General features: G+C 42.5%; 1 protein-coding gene across 1 annotated transcript in view; it reads left to right on the top strand.

The window, feature by feature from the left end:
- The window catches only part of ABCG5 (ATP binding cassette subfamily G member 5), a 32,695-nt gene extending 6,710 nt beyond the window's left edge, over nucleotides 1-25,985 (top strand). Inside the window, exons 3-13 of the mRNA XM_043603281.1 lie at nucleotides 1,234-1,370; nucleotides 1,452-1,550; nucleotides 6,770-6,902; nucleotides 8,066-8,205; nucleotides 8,967-9,096; nucleotides 9,558-9,771; nucleotides 9,854-10,059; nucleotides 10,836-10,974; nucleotides 16,781-16,966; nucleotides 23,588-23,700; nucleotides 24,861-25,985. Coding sequence (XP_043459216.1) covers nucleotides 1,234-1,370; nucleotides 1,452-1,550; nucleotides 6,770-6,902; nucleotides 8,066-8,205; nucleotides 8,967-9,096; nucleotides 9,558-9,771; nucleotides 9,854-10,059; nucleotides 10,836-10,974; nucleotides 16,781-16,966; nucleotides 23,588-23,700; nucleotides 24,861-25,054 — 1,691 coding nt within the window. The 3' untranslated portion in view covers nucleotides 25,055-25,985. The remainder of the gene's footprint in view (nucleotides 1-1,233; nucleotides 1,371-1,451; nucleotides 1,551-6,769; nucleotides 6,903-8,065; nucleotides 8,206-8,966; nucleotides 9,097-9,557; nucleotides 9,772-9,853; nucleotides 10,060-10,835; nucleotides 10,975-16,780; nucleotides 16,967-23,587; nucleotides 23,701-24,860) is intronic.
- Nucleotides 25,986-27,192: the final 1,207 nt, after the last annotated feature.

Here is a 27,192-nt window from a genome sequence, read left to right as displayed (position 1 = left end):
CAGTTCAGAACCTCTTGCCTGTTAACTTCTTAGCAGCCTGACCATGCTAATTCCTGTGTCCATTGACTCTCTGGGATCATGTAGGTTTATGTCCAGTATGAAAACGAGGGGCCAGCTGGTGTCTTATCCTAACTGTATCACCTACCCTCTAACATTAGAAAAATGAAACCAAGGGAAAGCTGTTAGTGAGGTTCTCAGTGTAGGCTGAGGCCAACTTGATTTTATTAAAGGACTTGCTAGGTTAGTGCTTCTGAAACTCTGATATGTGTGGTAATTACCCAGAGATTTTATTAAAAAGTAGAATCTTGGGGCACCTGGGTGGCTCAGTCAGTTAAGCATTTGACTCTTGATTTTGGCTCAGGTCATAATCTCATGGTTTGTGAGATGGAGTCCTGTGCTGGGCTGTGCGCTGACAGTGCAGAGCCTGCTTAGGATTCTCCCTCTCCCTCTGCCCTCCCCCCCCCCCCCCTTCAAAATAAATGAACACTAAAATATATATTTAGGGGCACCTGAGTGGCTCAGTTGGTTAAGTATCCAACTCCAGCTCAGATCATGATCTCATGGTTCATCAGTTTGAGCCCCACATCGAGTTCTCTGCTGTCAGCACAGAGCCGGCTTCAGATCCTTTGTTCCCCTCTCTTTCTGCCCCTCCTCTGCTTGTTCTCTCTCTCTCTCAAAAATAAATACACTTTTAAAAAGTATGTATTTTACACACACACACTCTGAAATCAGAATCTGATTCAGTAGGCCTGGGCTGAGGCTGAGAGTTTGCATTTGTGCCAGGTGCTCAGGTAGTGGTGTTGGTATTCCGACCACACTTGATTAGCAAGGTTCTAGGCAGTGTTCCCTGTTTTCAGGAACCACTAACTGATCCCTGGTTGGGGGAGGCGGGTGCAGAAAGAAATTCAGATGTCCTAGATCCAAACGTTTTCCAAGAGCCTAGGTTTTCTTTTTATTCTGATCCTATTTTTTTCTTTTTCAACTCAAAATAGCTTTAGAAGCAAATAGGCAGACAAAGCCCCTCCAGTCCTGACTGGGATGAAAGAAATGTCTCGTCTCTCTGTGACTTTTTTGGACAAGCCGGAAAGACTCATTGGTGGCATGAGTGTTTGACTCAAGAGGCTAAAGAGAGAGCAAGTTAGTGCTAGACCAGGGGCCCACAGAGGGTCTGGGGATGGCCTGGCAATACCTCATGGAGGGAGTCTTCTTGGGCCTTGTCTTTTTGTCTCCCAGGCTCTGGGAAAACTACGCTGCTAGATGCCATGTCTGGGAGGCTGCGGCGCACGGGGACCTTCCTTGGGGAGGTGTTCATGAATGGCCAGCTGCTGCACAGGGACCAGTTCCAGGACTGCTTCTCCTATGTCCAGCAGGTGGGCGCATCCCCAGTCCCCACCCCAGCTGCTGCAGCCTGGCCTCGGCCACTGCCATGCTGATGCCTCCCTCTTTCGCAGAGTGACACGCTGCTGAGCAACCTGACGGTGAGGGAGACTCTGCGCTATGCAGCACTGCTGGCTGTCCGTCGCTGCTCCCCAGGTTTCCTCCAGAAGAAGGTGGGTAGCATCTGGCCTTCTGCAGCCCGGCCCCCTAGGGTATCACCCCACTATGGTTCTGCACCCCCCCCTTCCCTCCACTTATCCATTCCTCCCCTTCACTCTTTACCTCTTTAGTGGGGACTTGCGCTGCCCAATTTGGCACCCACTGGTCACCTGTGGCTTTGAGCACTCAACACATGGCCAGGCCCACTTGAGATGTGCTATGAGTGGGAAACGCCTAGGGGTTTTTGGAAATTAGTCTGAAAAAAAATATGAACTATCTTAATAATTTTTGAAATATTGGTTACAGGTTGAAATGGTAGTATTTTGGCTGTATTGGGTTAAATAAATTATATTAAAATTAATTTTACTTGTTTCTTTTTAAAATGTGACTACTAAAACATTTGAATTCTATGCGTGGCTTGTATTATATTTCTATGGAATGGCATCGTTCTAGGAGCTCAGTGTTTGAATAGTTATTTTCCTCACAGTACTTTGCTCTGCAGCCCTGTTGAGACTTTTCTCAACTTTCTTTGAGGCATTTTGAATGTGCCTTATCCAAACTGGATTAAGTTAATGAAGAGACTATTGACTTATCAACTCTTTCTGGGTTTCAGTCTGTTTCTTTAAGTGTATCTAATTTGGAGGTAATCAGAGGTAAGCCCACAGGGACTAAGGGTGTGTGGGTAGGTGTGCCACCTACAAAGCAGGTGAAGTTCCCTGGGAAATAGGCCCTCAGAGGAGGGTCACCAGAGGAGGCCAGCAACATCTGTTTCAGAGGCTTCAGCAAAGCCACAGTGAAGTTCCTCCTGGGCACACAAATTCTATCTGCTGTCCAGACTCCAAGGTTAGCCTCCTTTAATGCCATTGGGGCTCCAAGGAAATCCTCCATCTCGGCTGAGGGTGCCCCATCCTTATCAAGCACTGCTGAGTCTGCCCCAGGAACTTGCTCAATTTGTCCCTGGCATTGGACTTTCAGACAGGGCTTAGAGAGTGGAATTAGGTCTAAGCTGTGTCCCAAGTGCCAGCAAATTTGTTTGATAAAATACCCGGGTGAGTAAAGAGCATTCTTCTGTTTGAGAGTCCTAGACAGTGCTGGAGGATAAGCTTTTACTCCAGAGGAGTCTTAGCGAGGAGCCTGGCCCTCTAAGAGGACCATCAGCCTCACAGAGTGATACTTAGCTCTGTTCCTGGAGGTTACCTTAGAGTACTCAGAACGCATGGTGAGGTTCTTGCTACTCTACTAGGTTATACAGGCATTCCTTGGAGATACTGTAGGTTTGGTTCCAGACCACTGCAGTAAGGCAAATACCAAAATCCATGGAGTCAGGTGAAGTTTTTGGTTTCCCGGTGCATGTAAAAGTTATATTTATACTATACTGTAGTCTGTTAAGTGTACAGTAGCATTATGTTTAAAATAAACAATGCACATCTTAATTTAAGAATGTTTTAGGGGCACCGATGTGGTTTGGTCAGTTAAGAATCCGACTCTTGATTTTGGCTCAGGTCGTGATCTCACGGTTAGTCATTTCAAGCCCCGCATCTGGCCGCGCAGAGCCTGCTTGGGATTCTGTCTCCCTCTCTCTCTGCCCTTCCCATGCTTGCACATGCTCGTTCTCCCCGCCCCCCCCTTTTTCAAAATACCTAAAAATAAACTTAAAAAAAGTAAAATTACTTTATTGACACACGAAATAAGCAAATGCTGTTGGAAAAAATGGTGCCAGTAGACTTGTTTGACACAAGGTTGCCACAAATCATTACTTTGTAGAAAATACGGTATCTGTGAAGCCCAGTAAAGTGAAGAACAGTGAAACAAGGTGTGTCTGTACTCTGAACTCTCATAGCTGGCTGGCATTAGTCAGGCTTTGTTCACACATAGTATTGCATTTCATTCTGGCATCAACCCTATGAGGGAGGCATTATCTCCTAACACACAAGATTAAGATCAGATAGTTGGGAATGGCAGAGCTGGGATGTGACCCTAGGCTGTCTAGTTCTATCATGCCTTCCTGAGCTCCTGGGATCTCCCGAGCCGCATTGTGATGAGAGAAGATGGAGGTCGAGTTCAGCCCACACTGAGGCACAGACATATTCACGTGACTTAGCCCTGACAGTGAGTAACAGATGAGTCCATCTATGGACTCTGCTTGCTTTAGTATTTCTGTTTCTAAAAAGGGCAGGAGAAGATCCTATTGGTATCTGAGTGGGAGAAATGAAATCATAAACAGATTCTTCTGAGTTAGTGATCCACTTATGTCACATATCCCGATGAGAGAATGAATCTAAGAAAGCCATGGATCTCTTCCCCAGAAAATGCACATATATGCATAAATATTCTGAAAATTCATGGATGCCTTGCAATAAGTTGATGGCAAAATTGTCCCCCCCTGCCCCCAGTAACTGTTCTCTTGGCACTGGCAGCCCCTAAAAGTCCTGTGAAAGTTCCTCTGCCTGAGAAAGTACTTTCTGAGCAAATCTAGTCCACAGAACATAAAATCTGGACAAAGTAGTAAGAAGGAAATGGTGGTAATAGAGGGCAGAGCACAGCAGATCTCTCCTCTAAGGAACCTGAACATAAAGCTGTGGTTGACATGGGCAGTCTCTGTCTGCTGGATTGTGGGCTAAACCTTGTGCTTCATGGGCCACTTGAGAACCCAGACAGGTCTCTCAGTCCCAGTCTGTCACTTGCTAGTGGTGTGACCTTGGGCAAGTTATGTACCTCTCTGAGCATCTGTTTCCTCCTCCATAATGAATAAATAATAATGCATCTCTCCTGGTATTAATGTGAGGAATGAGTCCATTTATTTGAGAACACATAGCATAGAGGTTGTTGATCCCAGTGATCCCAAGGGTTCCTTCTAAGACATTGTGAATTCCATTCCCAGTAGTGTTCGCCAGAGAGGCTTTGGGATAGAGTATGAGACATCTGAAACAGGTTAAATAAATGCCTCCTCTCTCTATCCCTTCCAAGCCAGGAGAGCAAGTTTACTCCTTTATTCTGGTTGTTGCAGAGCAAATGACAGGGATGCTCAGGAATCTGCCCTGGCAGGTGAGCATATCAGCCTGGCCATATCAAGCAAAACTCAATTCCAGGATCCTTCTACTCTGATGGCAAGAGGAGACCCTTTTTTCCAAAATAAATCATACTGGTTTATTTATGCATTATTAACCTCGTTTTCCTTTGGATGTAATACAGATGTATTCCTTCTTGTGGTCAAATCTACATCTATGCTTTTGATCCCACTCCTGGCTCTTCCTGGAACTTTGTTCCACAAATCATCATCTCTTTTACTCCAATCTACTTTGTTGTTATTTTTTTTTTAAGTTTTTACTTATTTTGAGAGAGAGAGCAAGCATGAGTCGGGGAGGACAGAGGGAAGGAGAGAGAGAATTCCAAGAAAGCTCTGCATTCCACACTGAGTCCGATGCAGGGCTTGATCTCATGACTGTGAGATAATGACCTGAGTCGAAATCAACAGTCGGGTGCTTAACTGACTAAGTCACCCAGGCGCCCCTACTTTGTTATTATATATTTTTTTAATGTTTCTTTTTGAGAGAGACACAGAATGCGAGCAGGGGAGGGGCAGAGAGAGGGAGACATAGAATCTGAAGCAGGCTCCAGGCTCTGAGCTGTCAGCACAGAGCCCAATGCAGGGCTCGAATTCACGAGTGGTGAGATCATGACCTGAGCTGAAGTCAGACTCACGACTGACCTACCCAGGAACCCCTGTTGTTATTTTTTTTAATGTTGAAGTCAGACTCACGACTGACCTACCCAGGAACCCCTGTTGTTATTTTTTTTAATGTAGTGTTTCGTTTCTTTTTTCATGGTAAAAGTAACACAGTCTCTTTGGATGTGTATGGGAATGCAACTCATTACCATATATGTAGGTATTTTCAGTCTGTTTCTAGCTGCTTTCCCCAGGGCCCTATGTAGATATGGGTAATCAGCAAGGCAGGGCCAGAAGTAGAGGTTTTTGAGTCTCTGGAGATGGGTTAAGCTGAGGAAGGAAAGAAGGAATGGGAGGGAAAAGGCCAACCTTCTTGATTAGACAGTCATTAAAGAATGTTTCTAGTTTTGGGGAAGTTGAGGAGGAGGAGTAAGGAGAGGGTGTCAGGGAGTGGCAGAGTCTAAGAGAAGTGGAGAGAGAACTGGAACAGGACATGAAGTGTAGCTATAGGTAATAAACTGGGTCCTCTGTAAAGTCCTTAAAGATATTCAAGTAAAGAATTGGCATTATTTTTAATTACTTTTGATAACTGGATTATATTTGATGCAAAACCACACTGAAAGTGGGCCAGGTGGGACTCCAGGACTTATTTGGGTTATATAAGGGTAGTCAGGTTTAGTTCAAACCAAATTAGGGTTTTTTTGGTATATAAAACATTTATTATAATAAAATTTCAAAAACCAGACATATTTTTTTTAAATGTTTATTTTTGAGAGAGTGCGAGCGGGAGAGGGGCAGAGAGGGAGGGAGACACAGAATCGGAAGCAGGTTCCAGGCTCCGAGCTGTCAGCACAGAACCCAACCTGGAGCTCAAACTCATGAGCTGTGAGATCATGATCAGAGCCGAAGTCAGATGCTTCCCCGACTGAGCCATCCAGGTGCCCCCCAAACATATTTTAAAAAGCTATGTTGTAACTGTACCTTTGGAGGATCTTTACGCTGGACTCAATGCAACATCTGAAAATAGGGGTCCAACAGGGGCGCCTGGGTGGCTCAGTTGGTTAAGCATCCAGCTTCAGCTCAGGTCGTGATCTTGTGGTTCGTGAGTTCGAGCGCCATGTTGTGCTCTGTGCTCTCAGCTCAGAGCTTGGAGCCTGCTTTGGATTCTGTGTCTCCCTCTGCCTCTCCCCCTCCCCCAGTCAGTCTCATTCTCTCTCTCGCTCTCTCAAAAATAACATTTAAAAAATTAAAAAAACGATTTCTGTGAAAATAGGAGTCCAATGAAGTCTCCAGTGTTTCCTGGTGAATTTCCCTGAAACAAATGTAAACAGTTTTGTTGCTCTAGAGACTTTTGAAAAACAGTTTTATTATTTGTTCTAATCTGACACATGTATTATGATTTAGACCAAATTGAATTTTACCGTAATAGGCATGTTCTCCCTAGAGTGTGGTGAAAGTGGCTGAGCGCTCCCGGGAAGTGTGTTGCCTCTCCCATGCCACCTGCAGGCCATGAATTAGGGCAGCAGCCCAGCAGACCAGCCTTCTGGGACTTTGTGTCTCAAACAGGTGGATGCAGTCATGGTAGAGCTGAGTCTGAGCCACGTGGCAGATCGACTGATTGGCAATTACAACCTTGGGGGAATTTCCAATGGCGAGAGGCGCCGGGTCTCCATCGCAGCCCAGCTTCTCCAGGATCCCAGTAAGTGGGACTCAGAACTACTACCAGCTGCTGCCCAACTTCCATAGGTCTGGAGACGTTTTCGGTCCCTTTTTTCCTAGTCTCCATTTGCAGAGAGGTTTGTGTGGAACTGACGTCCCTGACATCAAACCAGGGACCCAGTTTCTTTGGAAATACTATGTAGTTCCTGATGCCATTCCACCATCTGAGTACAAAACAGCTCTTAGACTTGGAAACACTGCATTTGTGTTTTAATGTGCAGTGAAGGTCTTCCATGAACACATGGGCCTGGCCTGTCCATCCTAACTTCTTACTAGAGCAGCACCACTGTGTGTGCTGTGGAAAACCAGTGAGTTTTGGTGTGACTAGAGGTACTAATGAAATGGCAGGAATTAAAGCAGGACTTTGATACACACAAAAAAGTGTATATTTTGGAGGGAGAAGTATCAAGATGAGGTAGCCAGTCACCTGCCTCTCTTGCTGAGTTTGGTCATTCTCCCTGCCACTGGGGGAACCTTAGCACTTACATGCCCCTAGAAGAGGACATACTACATTTGGATACTACACTGAGGCAGACTAAGACTGCCTGCTCTTCAGATGGTGGTTGATCACTAGAAGACAAGGAAGAGAGATGTTCTTAACAGCCCATCTCACTTTCTAGGTAGAAAGAACCACATTTAAACTCTCTAAAGAATCTAAGCCCCTGTCCCACCTCGGACTTTGTGGTATGGGTCAGAGTTTTTTGCAGCACAGAAACCCTGTCAGTATTGGAAAGTGCTCCACATAAAGTGAGGTTATGTCTTTTTAACCAGCCTCCCCTCAACCTTTTGAAAACAACTTGGTGCCTGCTCACCAGCCCTCGTGCTTTGTCATTGGTCCTCTGGACAGAGCCCCAACAGTCCACAGTACCATGTGAGAGGCTGATCTTGTTTCTGCCCTGTTCCCTCAAGGATTAAAGCCAAAATGTGCTATGCAGCTGGGAGTTGGGTCTTACTAGGTCAGGTTCTCTCTCTTGGGCTTGGGCTGAAAGCCGGTTTACATGCAGGTACTCCTCACAGCATACTATTTGGTTGGAGTAAGATGGGATGGGACATCTCCATAAAGAACTATTCAAAATTCTGAGTTTAGAGCCCAAAGCCCAGGCTCATCAGTGACTCAGAAACCTGACCCTTCCTTGCCTGCAGAGGTCATGCTGTTTGATGAGCCCACCACAGGTCTGGACTGCATGACAGCAAATCAGATCGTTGTCCTCCTGGCAGAGCTGGCTCGCAGGAACCGCATTGTGATTATCACCATCCACCAGCCACGCTCTGAGCTCTTTCAGGTGAGAGGGACGTCTCTTGTTCTTGCTTAACTCATCAGGGGTGAGTAGATGTGTGTGTTGAGATGGGGATCATGAGGGAGAGATTAGTACTTGTCAACCAGAGCAATTGGAGCCAGTATGGGCTTCCTGATATAGGAAGGGCACCTACCATGTGCCAAATACCTTCTGTGCACTAGCTCATTTAGTCCATACAACAGTCCTATGAGGTGGGCATCTGTACTGTCACTTAATAGAGAAGAGGGAGCCTTAGAAATGATGCCAAATTGAGTCAATACCACACAGTAAAAAAGCTGGAAGTGGCATTCATGGTCCAGTTGGCTTCAAAGGCTGTGTCTTTCCACTGAATCATATAGATTTCCTTCCAAAAATCTCACTTCATCTTCCCAGGATACTTCCCAGGATACTTTCCCAGGAGCTGTTATTTGCCTCTTGTAGACAAGGATCTGAGATTAAACACATGAACATCTTGTCCAAGGTCACTCACTCAGTGGCACGACTAGGACTCAGACCCAGGTCCACTGGCCAGCTCCAGGAGTTCTCCTCCACCCCAGATGTGATGCTGGGCCCAGGCCGGATGCAGCATTGTGCACAGGAGCAACCCCAGCTGAAAAAAATAGGGACATGCTCTGTGTGTCTCCAGTGGACACAATAAGAATACTGATGCATGGCTAAGATAATCAAGGACTCACTGCTTGGAAATTTATTCTCCTGAAGAATATGGTAACCTGATTATACACTAATGCCATCTATTTTCCAATCAGCTCTTTGATAAAATCGCCATTCTGAGCTATGGAGAGCTGGTTTTCTGTGGGACACCGGTGGAAATGCTTGATTTCTTCAATGGCTGCAATTACCCTTGTCCCGAACATTCAAACCCTTTTGACTTTTATAGTAAGTTTTTTTTTTCACCTTTCCCATCATGAATGTTTATTAAACTTAACCATCTCAGATTTCTGCCTGGATGTCAACAGCACTGGTGGATTTTATTCTTGTTTTTGTTTCGGTGTTTTCACTCTTTAAGGAATTAGTTTGGCTGGGTCCCTTAACTTACCATCTGATAGGTGACCTATCAGACTGAGGTGGGAGATCTCTCTTAAATGGGTGCATATCCACTTTGTCAGAGAAAAATAGCTGAGCTTCTAAATTCTCACAGACAGCCTCAGTTGAATCCTCAAGGCCTTGCAGGTAACTTTAAAAGAATTCTGATTTTATAGGTGGGCATGAACAGAAAATATTTTGATTTTATAGGTGGGCTAGTACTCCTGAATCAATGATGAAACATGTATTATAAGCCATTGTGCATATATTTGCATTTAAAAACTCATGGGCCATTTCTTTTGGGAAAAAATTAGTGGACCTGACATCAGTGGATACTCAAAGCAAAGAACGGGAAATGGAAACCTACAAGAGAGTCCAGATGATTGAATCTGCCTACAAAGAATCAGCAATTTATCACAAAACCTTGGAGAATATTGAAAGAGCAAAACACCTGAAAACATTGTCAACGGTTCCGTTTAAAACCAAAGATTCTCCTGGAGCTCTCTCTAAACTGGGTGTTCTCTTAAGGTAAGAGCCTCAGCCCATTTTAGGTGGTTAGGCATCCACCAGTGAAAGAAAAGGAATTAAAACAGGGTTGTTTGGTTTTCAGGAGAGTGACAAGAAACTTACTGAGAAATAAGCTGGCAGTGATTATGCGTCTTGTTCAGAATCTGATCATGGGTTTGTTCGTCATTTTCTATCTTCTGCGGGTCCAGAACGATGTGCTGAAGGGTGCTGTCCAGGATCGCGTGGGTCTCCTATACCAGTTTGTAGGTGCCACCCCATATACAGGCATGCTCAACGCTGTGAATCTGTGTACGTGCCTGTGCCTAGGGCTGGGGGGGGGCGGCACTTCCTCTCTTCCTGAATATCTCCCTTCTCCAGCTGGCACCTTGCAAGACTCCATGATTATAAGGGTATTTTGCTGAGCTAAACTTGGCCCTCTCCAGATTCTCTCCCTGGGGAATGGTAACTACTAAGTTACTGATATCTTAGTGTGAATTAGTTCACCAAGTAGATCTCTCTGAGGGTCTAAGGATCCAGGGAAACATGAAATTATGAGCTGCTGATGGGGCAGGGTTTGGGAAGGGTTTTTTTTAAAAAAGATCATCCCTGTTATCCCTTTCTCGGCCATTAGGATGTACAGCCCCTGGGAACCCAGATACCTGCCAACTTTGCACCATTAAATTCTTTTTGGAGACTATTTTAGGATAGCCAGCACCTAATTTTAAAACTGAGAGAATCCAGAAGCAATACCTAGTTGCCTGATGTTCTGTGCCAAAACCCTGCACAAAAAGAGGACAAAGTACCTCACATTCATGACCCTTTTGCACGTGTGTTCTTGAATTTGTGACACCCTTCCTTTGATTTTAGAAGGAAATAGGACAGCCTTTGCAACCATACTGTAATTCAAGTAGAGTAGATTTCTGTGGTGGAAGGTATTTATAGTTCTGTGGATGGCAGGTTCCCCTTTCCAGGACTAGGGAGCCCTGGCTGGTTCCCACTGTACAGCCTCAGGTTTAGTTTTGGCTAGCCCTCCTTCCTTAGCTGTGTGGTGGCCAGCTGTTCTGAAACCTGCTTTCCATGCCCAGTTCCTGTGCTGCGAGCTGTCAGTGACCAGGAAAGCCAAGACGGCCTGTACCAGAAGTGGCAGATGCTGCTGGCCTATGTGCTGCACGTCCTCCCCTTCAGTGTCATTGCAACCATGATGTTCAGCAGTGTGTGCTATTGGTAAGGGGTTGTTCAAAGGTGTTTAGTCCCCCTGGGCCAGGCCTCCTGGGGAGTCCCAGATGGCCACTGGGACCAATGGAGGGGGAGCTCCAGGGTGGACAACTCCTTGCTCTTGGCCCTGGGGGGGGGGGTCTGTCTTTGCCCATCAGTGTCTAGTACAATGTCCTGTCCTTCAGGACAAATAAAAGAACCCAGCTGGGGGCTGCATGGGACCTGAGAGCAGATCAGCAGGACTACATGTGCCAGGGACAGGCATGTCCCACATCTCCTGCAGGGCCTGGCCAGAGAAGATCGCTCTTAAGTAGCTGGGATGCCGGGGGGCGGCGGGGGGGGGCGGGGTAGAGGTGACAAGCAGCTGTTAAGCATGGCTCAACATTAAGCAAGGCTTCCGAGCACCTGTCAGCTGGAACAGCAACTCTGCCTGACGTTTCCACTGACCCACCTGTGACATCACAGTTGGGCTGGTGTGAGGGGGTTTGAGCAATGGAAGAATGACTATGGGAAGAGGCACTGAGGAGCCATGAAGCATCCCTGATGCTGTTTGGTTTTGATAGATGGCTTATAGACAATTCTTCTTTTTGTTTTTTTTGTTTCTTAGAGCTTTTAAAAGATATAAATCTGAAAATGTGTAGTTATTTGCATGATTTATCGTCATAGGGAGAGGTATCTTTCCTAATGCCTGTGGCTTTCCCATAAGAAAAGATAGGGGTATTACCTGGTATTCTGTGACTCTAGTAGTGTAAATGTGCCCAGCTTGTCATCCCAGGAGAACTTCAGGCAGTCTTGAGATGTTGTCTTCAGGCCACGGGATTCATGACTGCCTGAATAACTATAGGTGCTCCTGACATAGCCAGTATTCAGACCCATGATATGTAATACCAATAATTACTATGAATTAAGTGATACATAGGTAAAAGATAAACCAGGGCCTAGTTAGTTTGAGCTCCCAGATGAGGACTAGGAAGGTCTTGGTGCAGGTGCTTAGAAGTTGGTATCACTCTGGAGAGTGACAGAGGCAAAGCCACTTGCTCCGAGTTAGCAGATTGGGCTCCCCGCTGAGGGCGATGGCAGGGACCATGGGGCCTCCCTGCTGGACCTGATGAAGCCTCATTCTCTGACACTCAGGAACATGTTGACTCTAATCCATGATGTAAATACACCATGAGCCTGTCTAGTTCAGGCTGAATGATCCAGGAACAGATCATTTACAACCTGATCATTTTTGAGTAAATCAGGGTTGGCTGAAAATTGAAGACCTCGGTAATTTAGACTTTTGCTACTCAGTGTAGCCCACAGACCAGTGTCAGCCTTGCTTTTGAACTTGTTTAACATGTAGAATCTCAGGCCCAGCTACAGAATTGGATTCTGCATTTAACAGGATCCTCCTGGTGGTTCATGTGCACTTTAAAATTTGTGAAGCACTGATCTTGAAGACCATACAGTCTTTGAAAAACTGTCCATGAGAAGGTTCTGTAAGATTTAAGAAAACAGGGAAGTGTAAGCATACAGGTCAGGACTATTTTTGATTAAAGTCAGATATAGAAAGTCAGAATCATTTCCAGTGGTAGCATGCTGTTAGCAACATAGCAAACACTTTGATTAAATGACAGCAATGTTTGTTGAATGCCTACTAAGCAGTAGCTTAGCCAGCACAATACTAGGTGCAACAGAAGACTCAAAGAGGAGTGAACAGGAGGTGCTGCCCTCAGGCTTGCAATTCTGAAAGTTAAACATCTCTGAAAGTCAGAATGTATTTGTAACTCTTCTAGCAACATGCTGACATGAACTCAGTGGTAAAATCAGATGTGAACCCACACGATGTTCCCTGTACTTTTCCTACATAAACACTCCTGTTTAGCAGAAATATTAATGTGCTTGGTTACAGGTGGAGTCCCTAATCCCACTGTGACAAGTATGGTCTGTGCAGTGTACAGACTTTCCAAAATCTGTAAATTGCCACATTCCAAAATACATCTGGCCCTAAAGCATTTCATATGATGGATTGTGGACATAAATCTCCAGATGACTTTTATTCAAGAAAGTGTTAAGATTAGTGTTATAAAGAAGCACAGTCACTATGTTGAGGAATATAACAATAATAACAACAACTAACACATACTGAGCACTTGCTTTATGTCAGGCACTAAGAGCTTTAAATATACCAATTCATGTAATCCTTTCAATCATTCTATAAGGGTGGTACTATAACTATCCTTGTTTGTAGGTGAGCAAACTGAGGTACAGATGGGGTATCTTCCCCACCCCAGCCAATGACAAAGGAGACCAAGAGCCAATTTGTTTGAGCGGGGAGAGCAGCTCTTGGAGGACAACTCTTGGAGGACAAAACTCTTGGAGGACAGATGAGCAGAATTCCAATGGATAGAAAAGGGAGCAAGGGCATTCCAGGAAAAGAAAGAGCAGGGGCATAAGTTCAGGAGCAAAACGACATAAAACCTTTCCAGAGAAAAGATGCAGTTGTGCTGTGGGAATGAAGGATTGTAAAGAGTAGTGAAAGATCTGACTGGCCCCTCTGGTGAGATGGTGAATGCCAGGCTAAGGAGCTGAAGTGGATTTGATAATGGGATGGGACATAGGAGAGAAGTCTGAACCAGCGAGTGACCCATCTGTGATGGACTCTGGAGGGTGAGGCTGGCCCGCTTTGGCAGCAGACTGGAGTTAGGGCAGAGACCCTGGAGCCTTGGCAGCAGCCTATGGGAAAGGCAGAGGCCTTGCTGAAGAGAGGAGCAGTGGCAACAAAAGGGGATTCACTTTGAAATACTAGGAAAGTAGAATCAAATGGGCTCAGAAACCATGGATTTGTTGGTGGTAAAGAAAGTCATAGAGAATGCCTGAGTTTTCCATCTGAGGGAATGGGATGGTGACAGCATCTTGACAGGAAAGAGCACGGACTTGGTTTTGAACATGTTGCATCTGGTATGCTACAGGACATCAGATGAGACACGTCATGCTGAGGTTTTGGTGGTAGGCTACAGCAGAAAGAAAAAGAGGAATAAGAGTAAAGGCCTGGGAATGGATTTTATAGGAGAGAATATTGGAAGGGGAGAAGGCAGTCTTGAGTGTAAACCTTATTTATTTATTTTTTTGAAAACATTTTAATGTTTATTTTTTTTTTATTTAAAAAAAATTTTTTTTTCAACGTTTATTTATTTTGGGGACAGAGAGAGACAGAGCATGAACGGGGGAGGGGCAGAGAGAGAGGGAGACACAGAATCGGAAACAGGCTCCAGGCTCTGAGCCGTCAGCCCAGAGCCTGACGCGGGGCTCGAACTCACGGACCGCGAGATCGTGACCTGGCTGAAGTTGGACGCTTAACCGACTGCGCCACCCAGGCGCCCCTTTAATGTTTATTTTTGAGACCGAGCATTAGTGGGAGAGAGGCAGAGAGCGAGGGAGACACAGAATCTGAGGAGCAGGCTCCAGGCTCTGAGCTGTCAGCACAGAGCCCGACATGGGGCTCCAACCCATGAACCGTGTGATCATGACCTGAGCTGAAGTCGGATGCTTAAGTGACTGAGCCACCCAGGTGCCCCAAGTGCAAACCTTAGGAGGCACCTTTAGAGTGTGGGAAGCAGAAGGGTGATCAGGGAGGCAGAAGGAGTAACAGGACCAGGCAGCATCAGAGAAACCGAGGGAGGAGAGCATTTCAAGGAAGTGTAGTAAACTCATTCATATTGCAGGGGTTCGAGGAGATGAAGCATCAGATTAGGATGTCATTGGCAGTCTTCCAAAAACAAGCTTCAATAGGTTGGTGGAGGTGCAAGTCAGATTTACAAGAGAACAAGTAAGAAGAAGAAGATGCTGCTTGGAAGCTCTTGCTTCCAAGAGATGGAAGAAGCAGATGCTGCTTGGGAAGCTTGGTGGTGTAGGGTAGGATGAAGGCAAGGCAATTTGCTCACATGGTTATCAGGCTCAGGGAATTGATATTTCAGGATATGATAAATAATACCATCTGGAAAAACCATTAGATTGAGAATAGATGAAACTATAGCAAAATAGGATAAGTCACAGATTACGTTTCCAGAGTAGAGCAGGGTAGGGATAGTGGAATCAGGTAACATGAAATCAAGGAGCAAGTAGATAGGATCAACTTGGCAATGATAGGGGGAAAAGAGAAAGAATGAGCACAATACATGGAAGATAAGAAATAGGGAAGATAAAGTTAGCAAGAAATTCATAAAATGGGAGAGGATTCCATCTGCTGTGCACTGGAGAGAGTTTGAAATTGGGGAGATAATTTAAAATACAGGTATATATTAGCCATGAGGGAAGTGTTATTGGAACCCAATAAGCAATGAGAAAAAGTAAGGTGTCTTGGGGCCGGCTGAGGCATAGTGGATCTGATTAGTACAGGATTATGCCCTGTTCAGCACACCTACAGGGAGAGAACCTAAGTGAAATAACAGGGCTCCCAGGTGTGGGGATTGGGAAGGCAAAGAATAGCAGAAGCAGGTAAGGATCTGAGGCAGTGAGGGCTTAGGGGAAACAGGAGACAGGAGGGATGCCATGATCAGAGAGAGCACTTTTATTTTTTTATTTTTATTTTTTAACGTTTATTTATTTTTGAGACAGAGAGAGACAGAGCATGAACGGGGGAGGGTCAGAGAGAGGGAGACACAGAATCTGAAGCAGACTCCAGGCTCTGAGCTGTCAGCACAGAGCCCGATGCGGGGCTCGAACTTACGGACCGCGAGATCACGACCTGAGCCGAAGTCGGACGCTTAACCGACTGAGCCACCCAGGTGCCCCGAGAGAGCACTTTTAGAATCTGAAATTTTGGAAGTAGAACAGTTTTGAGTAACATTGAAGTTTAAGACATGATGAATAATGAAGATTAGGTGGATGGAACCACTGGAATTGATCAGGTTACCTAATTAGGAGGCACTGATGTTGGTGGTTCATCAAGAAGGTTAAAGACCTTGAGGATAATGATAGTGGACAGGAGTGCAAAGACTGACCCTGGTCCAGATGCTATAAAATCCTCAAAGTTGAGAGAATGTTGTAAAAGGATTACACGGGGAAAGAGGATTAACAGTATAAGCAAACCTCATGATTTGTATAAGGATGGAAGGCCTTGAAGAGTGGTAAGCAGGCATGCTTATAAGACATGCCAACTCCTTTTCCTTACTCTACAAATGGAAGAAAGGGCAGCCATGTCTAATGGTTGTTGAGGACATGCTATCACCAGGGGAAATGTATGTAGTGGAAGGAATGTAAGAGTTAAGGGGTATGGATATAGGGAAGTGTGTTTATGAAAATGAAGATCAAATCAGTGGAAGGGGCTGGTAGAATAAAAGACAAGAATGGAATAGAGTCAATGGAGGTAGCGAAGGGTTTTCACGTGGGCAACAACCCCGTATGATGGGGATGAAGTGCAGGGATGGAGGGGCAGAGAAGCCCATGGAGTGAGCCTGGGAAAGTAGGCTAGCTAGGGTAGGAGCAGTGCTAACTAGGCAGAACATGGTTAATTATGGAGAAGCCCGGAGAGTTCAACAACCCTATTTATTGCACTAGTTGCGACCATTGTCTAAGTATTAATATTTTCCTGTGAGAACTGAAGGAGCTGGAAAAGGTGGCACACTAAGTTGGAGCCAACAGAAACAATGTGTGGTAATGAATGGTCTCAGATGTTGGCTGTGTTTCGAAAAGGCCTTTCAAAGGGGAGTTTGGCTTACCCTGCAAACGCTTCCCACCCACTAGCCACCATGAACTTATTCGTAGAAGGCAAGTGTGATATTTTTATTAGATAACCCTTGGAGAGGAAACTAAAGATTTTATGTTTTTCTAGGACTCTGGGTTTATATCCTGAGGTTGCCAGATTTGGGTATTTCTCTGCTGCTCTCTTGGTTCCCCACTTGATCGGTGAATTTCTAAGTCTTGTGCTACTTGGTATGGTCCAAAACCCAAATGTGGTCAATAGCATGGTGGCTCTGCTCTCTGTTGCTGGGATATTTGTAGGATCTGGATTAATAAGGTAAGATACAACAATTCAAAGGATTTTCATGGATGATTTGTTGTTAATTGTCACTTGATAATGACGTTATAAGGCATTCCAGAGGAGAGCTATGTGATACTGGCTAAAGGTATCACCTTGTGGTCTGGAGTATTTATAGTGCTTGTTTACCATTGTTATTTAGACCTTGAACTGTTTACTATTTGTTCAGTAAAGTGTCTTCACACTGAGGATCAGGAAATGACAGTTGAGGCATGTTATCCATATTTGATTCACATGTAATAACAAGAGGAGGAAAACCAATCCATCCTCCAGAAAAACTCCCTGCCTGTATTGCAAGCTAAATAGCATGCATTTAATCCATTTTTGCCCTGGCACTGTGGTGTCTCTATTCTGGTTCCCAGTTTCTTTTAAGAAGTAAGAACAGTCAGATAAGAGCTTGTGTGATCAAGAAAATACTAGGAATAGATGACACACGCTGAATGTTAACAGAAATTATCTCTGGTAATATTTTTTCTTCATATTTTCCTTTATTTTGTAAATTTCTATAATAAACATCATTTTATAAGCAAGAAGTATATATACACACATACATACATTTTAAAAAAGCAGTAGCAGAAAGGGTGAAAATTTTTTGAAGGGCGCCAGTAGTCCCAGGCAGGTAATGTGAGCAGGACCTGTAAGTACACTACGGGTCCCTGAGGACATGTGACGGTGGTTGCTTCTTTGACTTAAACTCACCTCATACTTAACTTTGCTCCAGTCAAACCACTGTGAAGACTCAACAGGCCACACGCGGCTCCCTGGAGAGCAAGGCTGCCCGGAATTAGAGATTTCCTCTAAGCACTTAGCTGCCACATGGGCAAGTCACTTCTATCTACATTAGTTTCCTCACTTAATAAATGAAACTAATGATCTTGGTCCCACCTTCCTCAGGGGAGTATGAGGAGCAAATGAGATAATCAACAGGAAGACACTTCATAAGCTGTAGTGAGTTCTAGCAAGTGAAGTGTTACAAAGTGAAGTGAGCTGGTTTTGATCAAAGAGGATTATTTTTACACCACCATTATTACACTGTATTTGTGTTGCTTAAAAAATGCTCAAGTCAAATCACCCCAAGGGTATGCAATCAAGCCAGCAAGGTATAGACCCACCTGGGGCAGGATCTCCACTTGAATATTTGAATCATTACATATTCCAGTCCGTCTGGCACTATTTTGTGTATTTGGTTTGTTGGAAAAGGGAATTCATTGTTTGAAAGAGAGGCAGTGGCCAACATTACCAAAGACTCTGGGGGTTTTTGCAAAACCTCAATATCCCAAGGTTTCACCATTGGGATCCACTCCCATCACTGAAATGAAAATCTGCTCTTCAAGGACCACATCAACCTCCTAATCATAAAGTTCACATTTTTCCAAGTCATCACCTTTCCTGACTGACTGCCCGCAACATTTCCATTTTTGGCTGTCTCCTCCTTTAAACACAAACAGAAATAGCTTTGTTCTTTCTGCTTACAAAATAATGCACGTTCTTGGGGGAAAAAATGTACACAATACAGAAGTGCATAAGGAAGACTAAAAGTTACCTGAAGTATTGCAACCTTCAGTTAAATTTTGTTGTGTATCTTGTTAGACTTTTATATAATCTTTAATAGAAATGACATTATGCTGTTGTAGAGGAGTTAAGGATGCATTTAACAGTATAATGTTGGACAGTCCCATGTCAGTAAATTTAGATCTATGTTTCCTTCCTCTCTAAAGTACTCCAGGGGCTTCTATAATGTAGCCTGATTGTCCTCCTGTGTCTTTCATGGATCCATTTGTCCCCATTTGCCACCTGCACGAAGCCTCTCTGATGGTCCCTTGGCTAGATCAGCTCTCTGGGAGCCTGTCAAGTGCCGCTTAGGTTGCAGCCTTCCTTCCTTTTTTTTTTTTTAATTTAATTTGTTTAATGTTTATTTATTTTTGAGAGAGACAGCATGAGTGGTGGGGAGAGGCAGAGAGAGAGGGAGACACAGCATCTGAAGCAGGCTTCGGGCTGTGAGCTGTCAGCACAGAGCCTGACGTGGGGCTTGAATTCACAAGCTGTGAGATCATGACCTGAACTGGAGTCAGACACTTAACCGACTGAACTACCCAGACACCTCTATTTTTTTTTTTATAACTTAAATTCAAGTTAGTTATAATACAGTGTAGTCTTGGTTTCAGGAGTAGAACCCAGTGATTCATCTCTTACATTTGACACCCAGTGTTCATCCCGAAAAGTGCCCTCCTTCATGCCCATTACCCATTTAGGCCATACCCCTACCCACCTCCCCTCCAGCAACCCTCAGCTTGTTCTCTGTGTTTAAAATTTTGTTATGGTTTGCCTCCCTCTCTGTTTTTATCTTATTTTTCCTTCCCTTCCCCTATGTTTATCTGTTGTGTTTCTTAAATTCCACATATGAGTGAAATCATGGTATTTGATTTTCTCTGACTTATTTCACTTAGCATAATACATTCTGGTTCCATCCACATTGTTGCAAATGGTAAGATTTCATTCTTTTTCATCACTGAGTAGTATTCCTGTGTGTGTGTGTGTGTGTGTATGTGTGTGTGTAGATGTGGTAAAGATATATACATATAATATATACATATACATATACATACACACATTTCTTTATCCATTCATCAGTCAATGGACATTTGGTCTCTTTCCATAATTTGGCTATTGTTGATAGCACTGCAATAAACATTGGGATGCATGTGCCCCTTTGTATCAGCATTTTTGTATCCTTTGGATAAATTCCTAGTAGTGCAATTGCTGGGTCATAAAGTAGTTCTATTTTTAATTTTTTGAGGAACCTACATAGTGTTTTCTAGAGTGGCTGCACCAATCTGCATTCCCACCAGCAGTGAACAAGGGTTCCACCAACATCTGTTGTTTCCGGAGTTGTTAATTTTAGCCATTCTGACAGGTGTGAGGTAGTATCTCATTGTGGTTTTGATTTGTAGTTCCCTGACAATGAGCGATGTTGAGCGTCTTTTCATGTGTCTGTTAGCCATCTGGATGTCTTCTTTTGAAAATGTGTATTTGTGTCCTTTGCCCATTTCTTCACTGGATTATTTGTTTTTTGGGTGTTGAGTTTGGGAAGTTCTGTATAGATTTTGGATACTAACCCTTTATCTGATGTTATTTACAAATATCTTCTACCATCCCTTCAGTTGCTTTTTAGTTTTGTTCATTGTTTCCTTAGCTGTGCAGAAGGTTTTTTATCTTGAAGTGGTCCCAGTAGTTCATTTTTGCTTTTATTTCCCTTGCCTCTGGAGACATGTCAAGTAAGAAGTTGCTGCGTCCAAGGTCAAAGAGGTTGCTGCCTGTTTTCTCCTGTAGGATTTTGATGACTTTCCTGTCTCACAGTTAGGTCTTTCATCCATTTTGGATTTATTTTTGTGTATGGTGTAAGAAAATGGTCCAGTTTCATTCTTTTGTATGTCGCTGTTTAGTTTTCCCAGCACTATTTGCCGAAGAGGCTTTTTTTCCATTGGATACTCTTTCCTGCTTTGTTGAAGATGAGTTGGCCATATATTTGTGGGTCCATTTCTGGGTTCTGTATTCTATCCCATTGATCTATGTGTCTGTTTTTGTGCCAGTACCATACTGTCTTGATGATTACAGCTTTGTAATACAGCTTAAAGTCTAGAAATGTGATGCCTCCCACTTTAGTTTTGTTTTTCAACATTAATTTGGCTATTTGGGATATTTTCTGGTTCCATACAAATTTTAGGATTTTTTGCTCTAGCTCTGTAAAGAATGCTGTTGTTATTTTGATAGGGATTGCACTGAATGTGTAGATTACTTTGTGTAGTATTGACATTTTGACAATATTTGTTCTTCCAATCCATGAGCATGGAATGTTTTTCCATTTATTTGTGTCGTCTTCAGTTTCTTTCGTACACTTTCTATAGTTTTCAGCATACAGATCCTTTACTTTTGGTTAGGTTTATTCCTAGGTATTTTATAGTATTTGGTGCAACTGTAAATGGGATTGATTCCTTGATATTTCCTTCTGCTGATTGATTACTGGCATATAGAAATGCAGCTGATTACTGTACACTGATTTTGTACCTGCGACTTTGCTGAATTCTTTTATCAGTTCTAGCAGTTTTTTGGTGGAGTCTTTTGGGTGTCCCATGTAGAGTATCATGTCATCTGAAAAGAGTGAAAGTTTGACTTCTTCCTTGATGATTTGTATGCCTTTTATTTCTTTTTGTTGTCTGATTGCTGGCTAGGACTTCCAGTACTATGTTGAACAACAGTGGTCAGAGTGGACATCCTGTCGTGTTCCTGATCTCAGGGGGAAAGCTCTCAGTTTTTCCCCATTGAGGATGATATTAGCTGTGGGCCTTTCATATATGGCTTTTATGATGTTAAGGTATGTTACTTCTATTCCTACTTTCTTGAGGATTTTTATCAAGAAAGATGCTATATTTTGTTAAATGCTTTTTCTGCATCTACTGAAAGGATCATATGATTCTTATCCTTTCTTTTATTAATGTGGTGTCTTATGTTGATTGATTTGCAAATACTGAACCAGCCCTGTAACCCAGGAATAAATCCCACTTGATCATGGTGAATAATTCTTTTAATGTACTGTTGAATTCAATTTTCTAGTATCTTGTTGAAAATTTTTGCATCCAGATTCATCAGGGATATTGGCCTGTAATTCTCCGTTTTAGTGGGGTCTTTGATTTTAGAATCAAGGTAATGCTGGCTTCATAGAAGGGGTTTGGAAGTGTTCCTTCCATTTCTATTTTTTGGAACAGTTTGAGGAGGACAGGTATTAACTCTTCTTTAAATGTCTGGTAGAATTCCCTTGGGAAGCCATCTGGCCTATGACTTTGTTGGGAGACTTTTGATAACTGATTCAGTTTCTTTGCATCCTTCCTTTAAAAGGATGGCATCCTCTTGAGGGCAGCAGCAGTGCCTCATTCATCATTATAGTTCTCAGTGGCCAGCCCAAGGCCTTGAACCAAACAGATTGGCAAAAAATATTTGCTGAATTGAGTGAATGAATGAATGACTACTCTCTCCTTGGACTGTGTACATACTGGATCAGTCACCAACTTCTGCTGGGTTTCTTCTTTGCTGTCAAATCACAAATGCATGTGGAGCCTTTACTTCTATTTCACCCTGTGTAGTGCACTGCAAGATGAAGGCACACGGTTCCTACCTCAAGGAGGTAACCCTCTGGCTAGCTGAGCAATCAGCCTGTCATGCCATCATCCTGTTGCAGGCCTTTGTCATCTCATACTTGAACTACTGCTGTAATCTCCCTTTGCTTTTCTGCTTTTCCTAATCTGCCCTTATTCTGGTCCCTTCTACTTGCTGGTGCCACATTAATTACCTTAAAACACTATTTTCATGGTCTTTCAGTGTCAGCTCACTGAAAGGCCTGGCTGTCATTCCAAACCCAGCTCCCATGGCTTCATAGCCTCTGTTCTAGCCCTTCTGGCCCTTGAGTCCCATGTGCAGCCCTTGACATGCCTGTGCTCATGCCACCCTTCCTTCCTGGAGTGTCCTTCCTCTTCCCTCCTTCCTCCCCAGATTCCTGCCTGTCCTTTCCAATTAGCAGCCTCTAAGTTGGCGAATTCAATTTTGTGCCTTAGAATATTGCCAGTAAACTCAAAGTCATGGGGCTTGGGAGTCCCTTGAGAATAGGTTAAAAAAAAAACTAAAAAAACCCCCAAAAAACCCATAAATACTAAGTATGAGAATGTCATGGACATGTGGTGCTAGATTTTTATACTTGGCACAAATTGTTTACCACTGTGTATTTTTATAGTCTTAAGGGTATATATTCTGTGTCCCCAATTACACTGTGAGTTCTCTAGGGGAAATTTCTTTTGAATTCCTCAAGCACTTAGAACTAGTGCCTTGCATATAGAATTTATTACATATTTTTTGATTGACAAAAGTTATATAGTGGACAAAGGAGGCCATAAGGTCAGCATGGAGTTTCTCCTGAAATAGACTGAACCGAGGGGACAGAGTTCATTTTCACAATGAGTGTCTGCTTGCTCCCTCCATCCTCTCCTCTTACAGTTAATTTTCACTTCACACACTAGCTCCTTCAAATCTTTGTTTAATCACAAATATCCTCCTTTAAAGTGATGTGTTAGGTGTGTTTTCTCTTTCATGTTTATATCAGTGGTGCTTATCAAAAAAAAAAATTAGACACCAATCCATCATCAGGGGATTGTTAAATTAAGGTTTCTACTATAATGGACCACCGAGCTATAATTAAAAATGATGGAGTGCTATGCTTACTGACTTGGAAGGCTGTCTGACATATGTTTGGTTGAAAAAAGCAGGTTAGAAAAGAGCATGAAGAATATGATTCCAATTATGTAAAATTTTATAAACATACGTACACACATTACATATATCATCAAAATATTAACCGTGGTTATTTCTGGGCAGTGGTATTTCTTTGTACTTCTCAGTATTGTTTGATGTTTTGTATAGTGAGTGCAATTTTTATAATGAGAGATAACAACTATATTCATAACGGCAAATGTAAAATGAGGGTTGTCTTTCTTTTCATTTGGTAGGACTATTACCAGAGCCTGTTGAATTTCATCTCTATTTCTTTCTCTTCAGAAACACAGAAGAAATGTCCCTTCCTTTTAAAATCCTCAGTTACTTTACATTCCAAAAATACTGCTCTGAGATTCTTATAGTCAATGAGTTTTATGGACAGAATTTCATTTGTGGTAAGTACTCTGTTTTGGAATATAATCTTTTTTACATACTCCTCCGAGGAAGCAATTCCCTGAGGAAATGTATTTTTTAAACAAAAGCTGTATCTTATAATAGATTTAAAACCTGTTTTGAAATAAAAGTCTGTTTCTTTGATTTTTTTTTTTAATTTTTTTAAATGTTTATTTATTTTTGAGACAGAGAGAGACAGAGCATGAGCAGGGAAGGGGCAGAGAGAGAGGGAGACACAGAATGTGAAGCAGGCTCCAGGCCCCGAGCTGTCAGCACAGAGCCCGACACGAGGCTCGAACTCACAAACTGTGAGATCATGACCTGAGCCGAAGTCGGGCGCTTAACCGACTGAGCCACCCAGGCGCCCGAGTTTCTTTGATTTTTAAAATAAAAGTCAAGTTAGTCACCTGTCAAAGGCCAATAGCTTAAGGCCACTCTTTTGTTTGTAGAAAATGATAGCCCTGGGGTGCCTGGATGGGTCAGTCAGAAGAGCATGTGACTCTTGATCTCGGGGTTGTGAATTTGGGTAATCTACATTGGGTGTAGATTACTTAATAAAATCTTCAAAAAAAAAAAAAAAGACCTAATGTATGCTGAGGTAAACCCCTGTATACTCTGGATGGAGTCAGTTTCTATACCTACTGAACAGAACAGATTGAAGCAAATTGCAGTGGCTTCCTTCCTAAAATGTATGTAATATATATATATATAGCTGAGTAAAGCCATTTTTGGCAAAAGTCTGTTTTCCTAATCCCATGAGAGGCAGTGGGAACATAGTAAGGTCCTTCTGGCCATGGAAATCCCAGGCCACTTTGTGAAAACAGCTAAAGAACAGGGCAGAATTTAGTAGCTATTTTAGATATTTTTAGGTGGTAACATCTAACCTTAGGATATTCAGTACTAGGTGATCATAAGAGATCATGATTTTTATCAGTACTATGATAATGAGTTTATACCCCAAATGGAAACAAACCCATTTCCATCTTCAAATGAAGCCAGGACCCAGAGCACCCACTATTGCTTCATCTAATAATGAATTCTGGATTCTCTAAAATGTCCTATATCTTTCATGACAAAAGATACTTAGCAGACAGTTGGTAAATACTTGTTGATTAAATTACCTGGGAAGCATCATATCTGACACTGTCAATCTTCCTGGCAGGCAGCTCAAATGGTTCTGTGACAACTAATCCAATGTGTGCCTTCACTCAAGGAATTCAATTCATTGAGAGAACCTGCCCAGGTGCAACATCCAGATTCACGACAAACTTTCTGATTTTGTATGCCTTTATCCCAGTTCTTGTTATCCTAGGAATAGTTGTTTTTAAAGTAAGGGATCATCTCATTAGCAGATAGTAAAGAACATTGCTGCAAAAATGGACCTTACACCCCAAATGTGCATGACTACTTGGAATGTCTAAACTAAGAAAGTCACATGTTTCTTGATAATATAAAGTCTTTTAAACATTAAAACTCCCATCTGTGCCCCTCAGATCCACACAGGTCATGATATTCCAACTTGCAGGGACATGTGATATTTGGAAATTGTGACTGAGCTGGTCCAAATATGTAAATATCAAGAATTCATAAAGTTATGGGAGACTGGTGAGACTATTTTTCTTTGTTCCAGATGCAGAAAAATACATCAGTTAAAAAATTATGCTTACAAACAAAAAAATTAGGCTTACACTTGATACAAGATTTGGTAAGAAGACGACATGTGAATGATCACTCACTGTAAATAACAGAAAAGAGAATTGTGGGTTTGACTAGAGCAAGCATCATGCAGAATTAGGTAGGAATTCTTTCATTATCATTTAAAAACCTACATGAGGGGGCTGAATTACTCAACCACATTAAAAGGATGTTAGGCAGATGCTGGATGATGAAGACCCCTGAAACAGAGCACCTCGTGATTTTTTGGGGGTAGTTAAAATGAAAAACTAGGAATGGGCTGAACTGAGAACACATACCAGACAGACCTCTGGTAATGTTTTTAAAGATGAGTTTGCTATTTTTCCACTTTTCACTTATGTATGTTACTAGATAAAGTGTATGCGTTGAGTAATGGCATCTTTAAGGCTAGAGAGCAGGTATTAAAGTCCATACAGAAAAGATGTTCAACTGACACAACATTTACACTAAGAAGAAACAGGTTACACATGTGGAATTCAGATTCTTGAATTGTAAAGGGAAAGAATGCTGATAAATACAAATACACTTATTTTACATATTTTTCGGGATGAAATGATGTATATAGATGATTAAAAATGAGTTCTGTACTATCTTTCTGATTGATCGTCAAGTAATTCCTGCACAAGTATATAGATGATTAAAAATGAGTTCTGTACTATCTTTCTGATTGATCGTCAAGTAATTCATGCACAAGTCTGAAAAGACACTGTCTCAGTGTTACCATGGTAACTCCAAGGGAGACCAGCTTAGTGAGTACATGAACTTGTTCAATTGCTGTGACCTAATTTGTAAAGAATGATAAATTATAGCATTTGAAATGTCTTACATTATAGTAGAAAAGATCATTTCATTAAGGAGACCATAGTAAAATTCTGTTTCTTAGAATAGTATTTAAGGATCTGGAGACATTGGCAAATTACCAGAATAGTATTGTCAATTTTTGTAAAAGGTCTTTGACACTGATGATTATGGTGTAATAGTTACATAATGCCTTACAGATTATATATGTCACATCAGTTATAGATAATTCTGGAGATGATAATCTACTAAAGTAGTTCAAAGAGAGTCCCACAGGAACCTCTTTTGAAATCTCTGATTTCAACTTACTAAAGATATGGGTGTGCACTGTAAGTGGAAACATTTCTACTATTCATATGCAGATGAATTTCATTCTAGCTCAGAAACATTTGGAAAATTGACATAGCATGTGACTTCAAGCTATTAAATGTTAGTGATACCACCTTAGAAGAACACAATGACTTTCAACACACGACAGTCTGTGTCTTAAGTCAAAAATGGACAGTGATGTGTAAGACAATCAAATTATATAATAGAAATTTCTATTATTATTGTGGAATAGGCTGTTTCTTCCCACCAAGTCAGTGATGTTTCTGAGATTATAATGTTCACTATTAAAGGGAGCTCTTTCTCCACAGTACTCAGTCAGGGTGCCTGTCTGCTCCTAAGACTGAGGTTCTTCAGAAACATGCTAAAAATCCTGTTGTTAAGAGGGCTGGACCCACATGCATTGCAACTAGTTGATGAATCTTACTTCACTGCAGTGATCAGGTATTTTGCTATCCACTCAGATTCCGCTCATCAATTTTGGTGTTCTTGGGGTTAGTGTGCTTATTTGAAGCTGGGTATGGTATATTAGAGCAAACATATTTTATAATGGAAGGGGAAGAACACAGACTCAGTGACTTTCCTGGTTAATGACAGTAATTCTGCTTACTCCAAATTGAACTTGGCTAGCAGACACACAAATTCGTAGGCTCAAGAAACTTCGTAAAGGCTCT

Source organism: Prionailurus bengalensis, chromosome A3 (assembly GCF_016509475.1).
Source record: "Prionailurus bengalensis isolate Pbe53 chromosome A3, Fcat_Pben_1.1_paternal_pri, whole genome shotgun sequence".
Taxonomy (NCBI): Eukaryota; Metazoa; Chordata; class Mammalia; order Carnivora; family Felidae; genus Prionailurus; species Prionailurus bengalensis.
The sequence above is the reverse complement of the archived record's forward strand: the minus strand, read 5'-3'. Positions and strand labels throughout refer to the sequence as shown.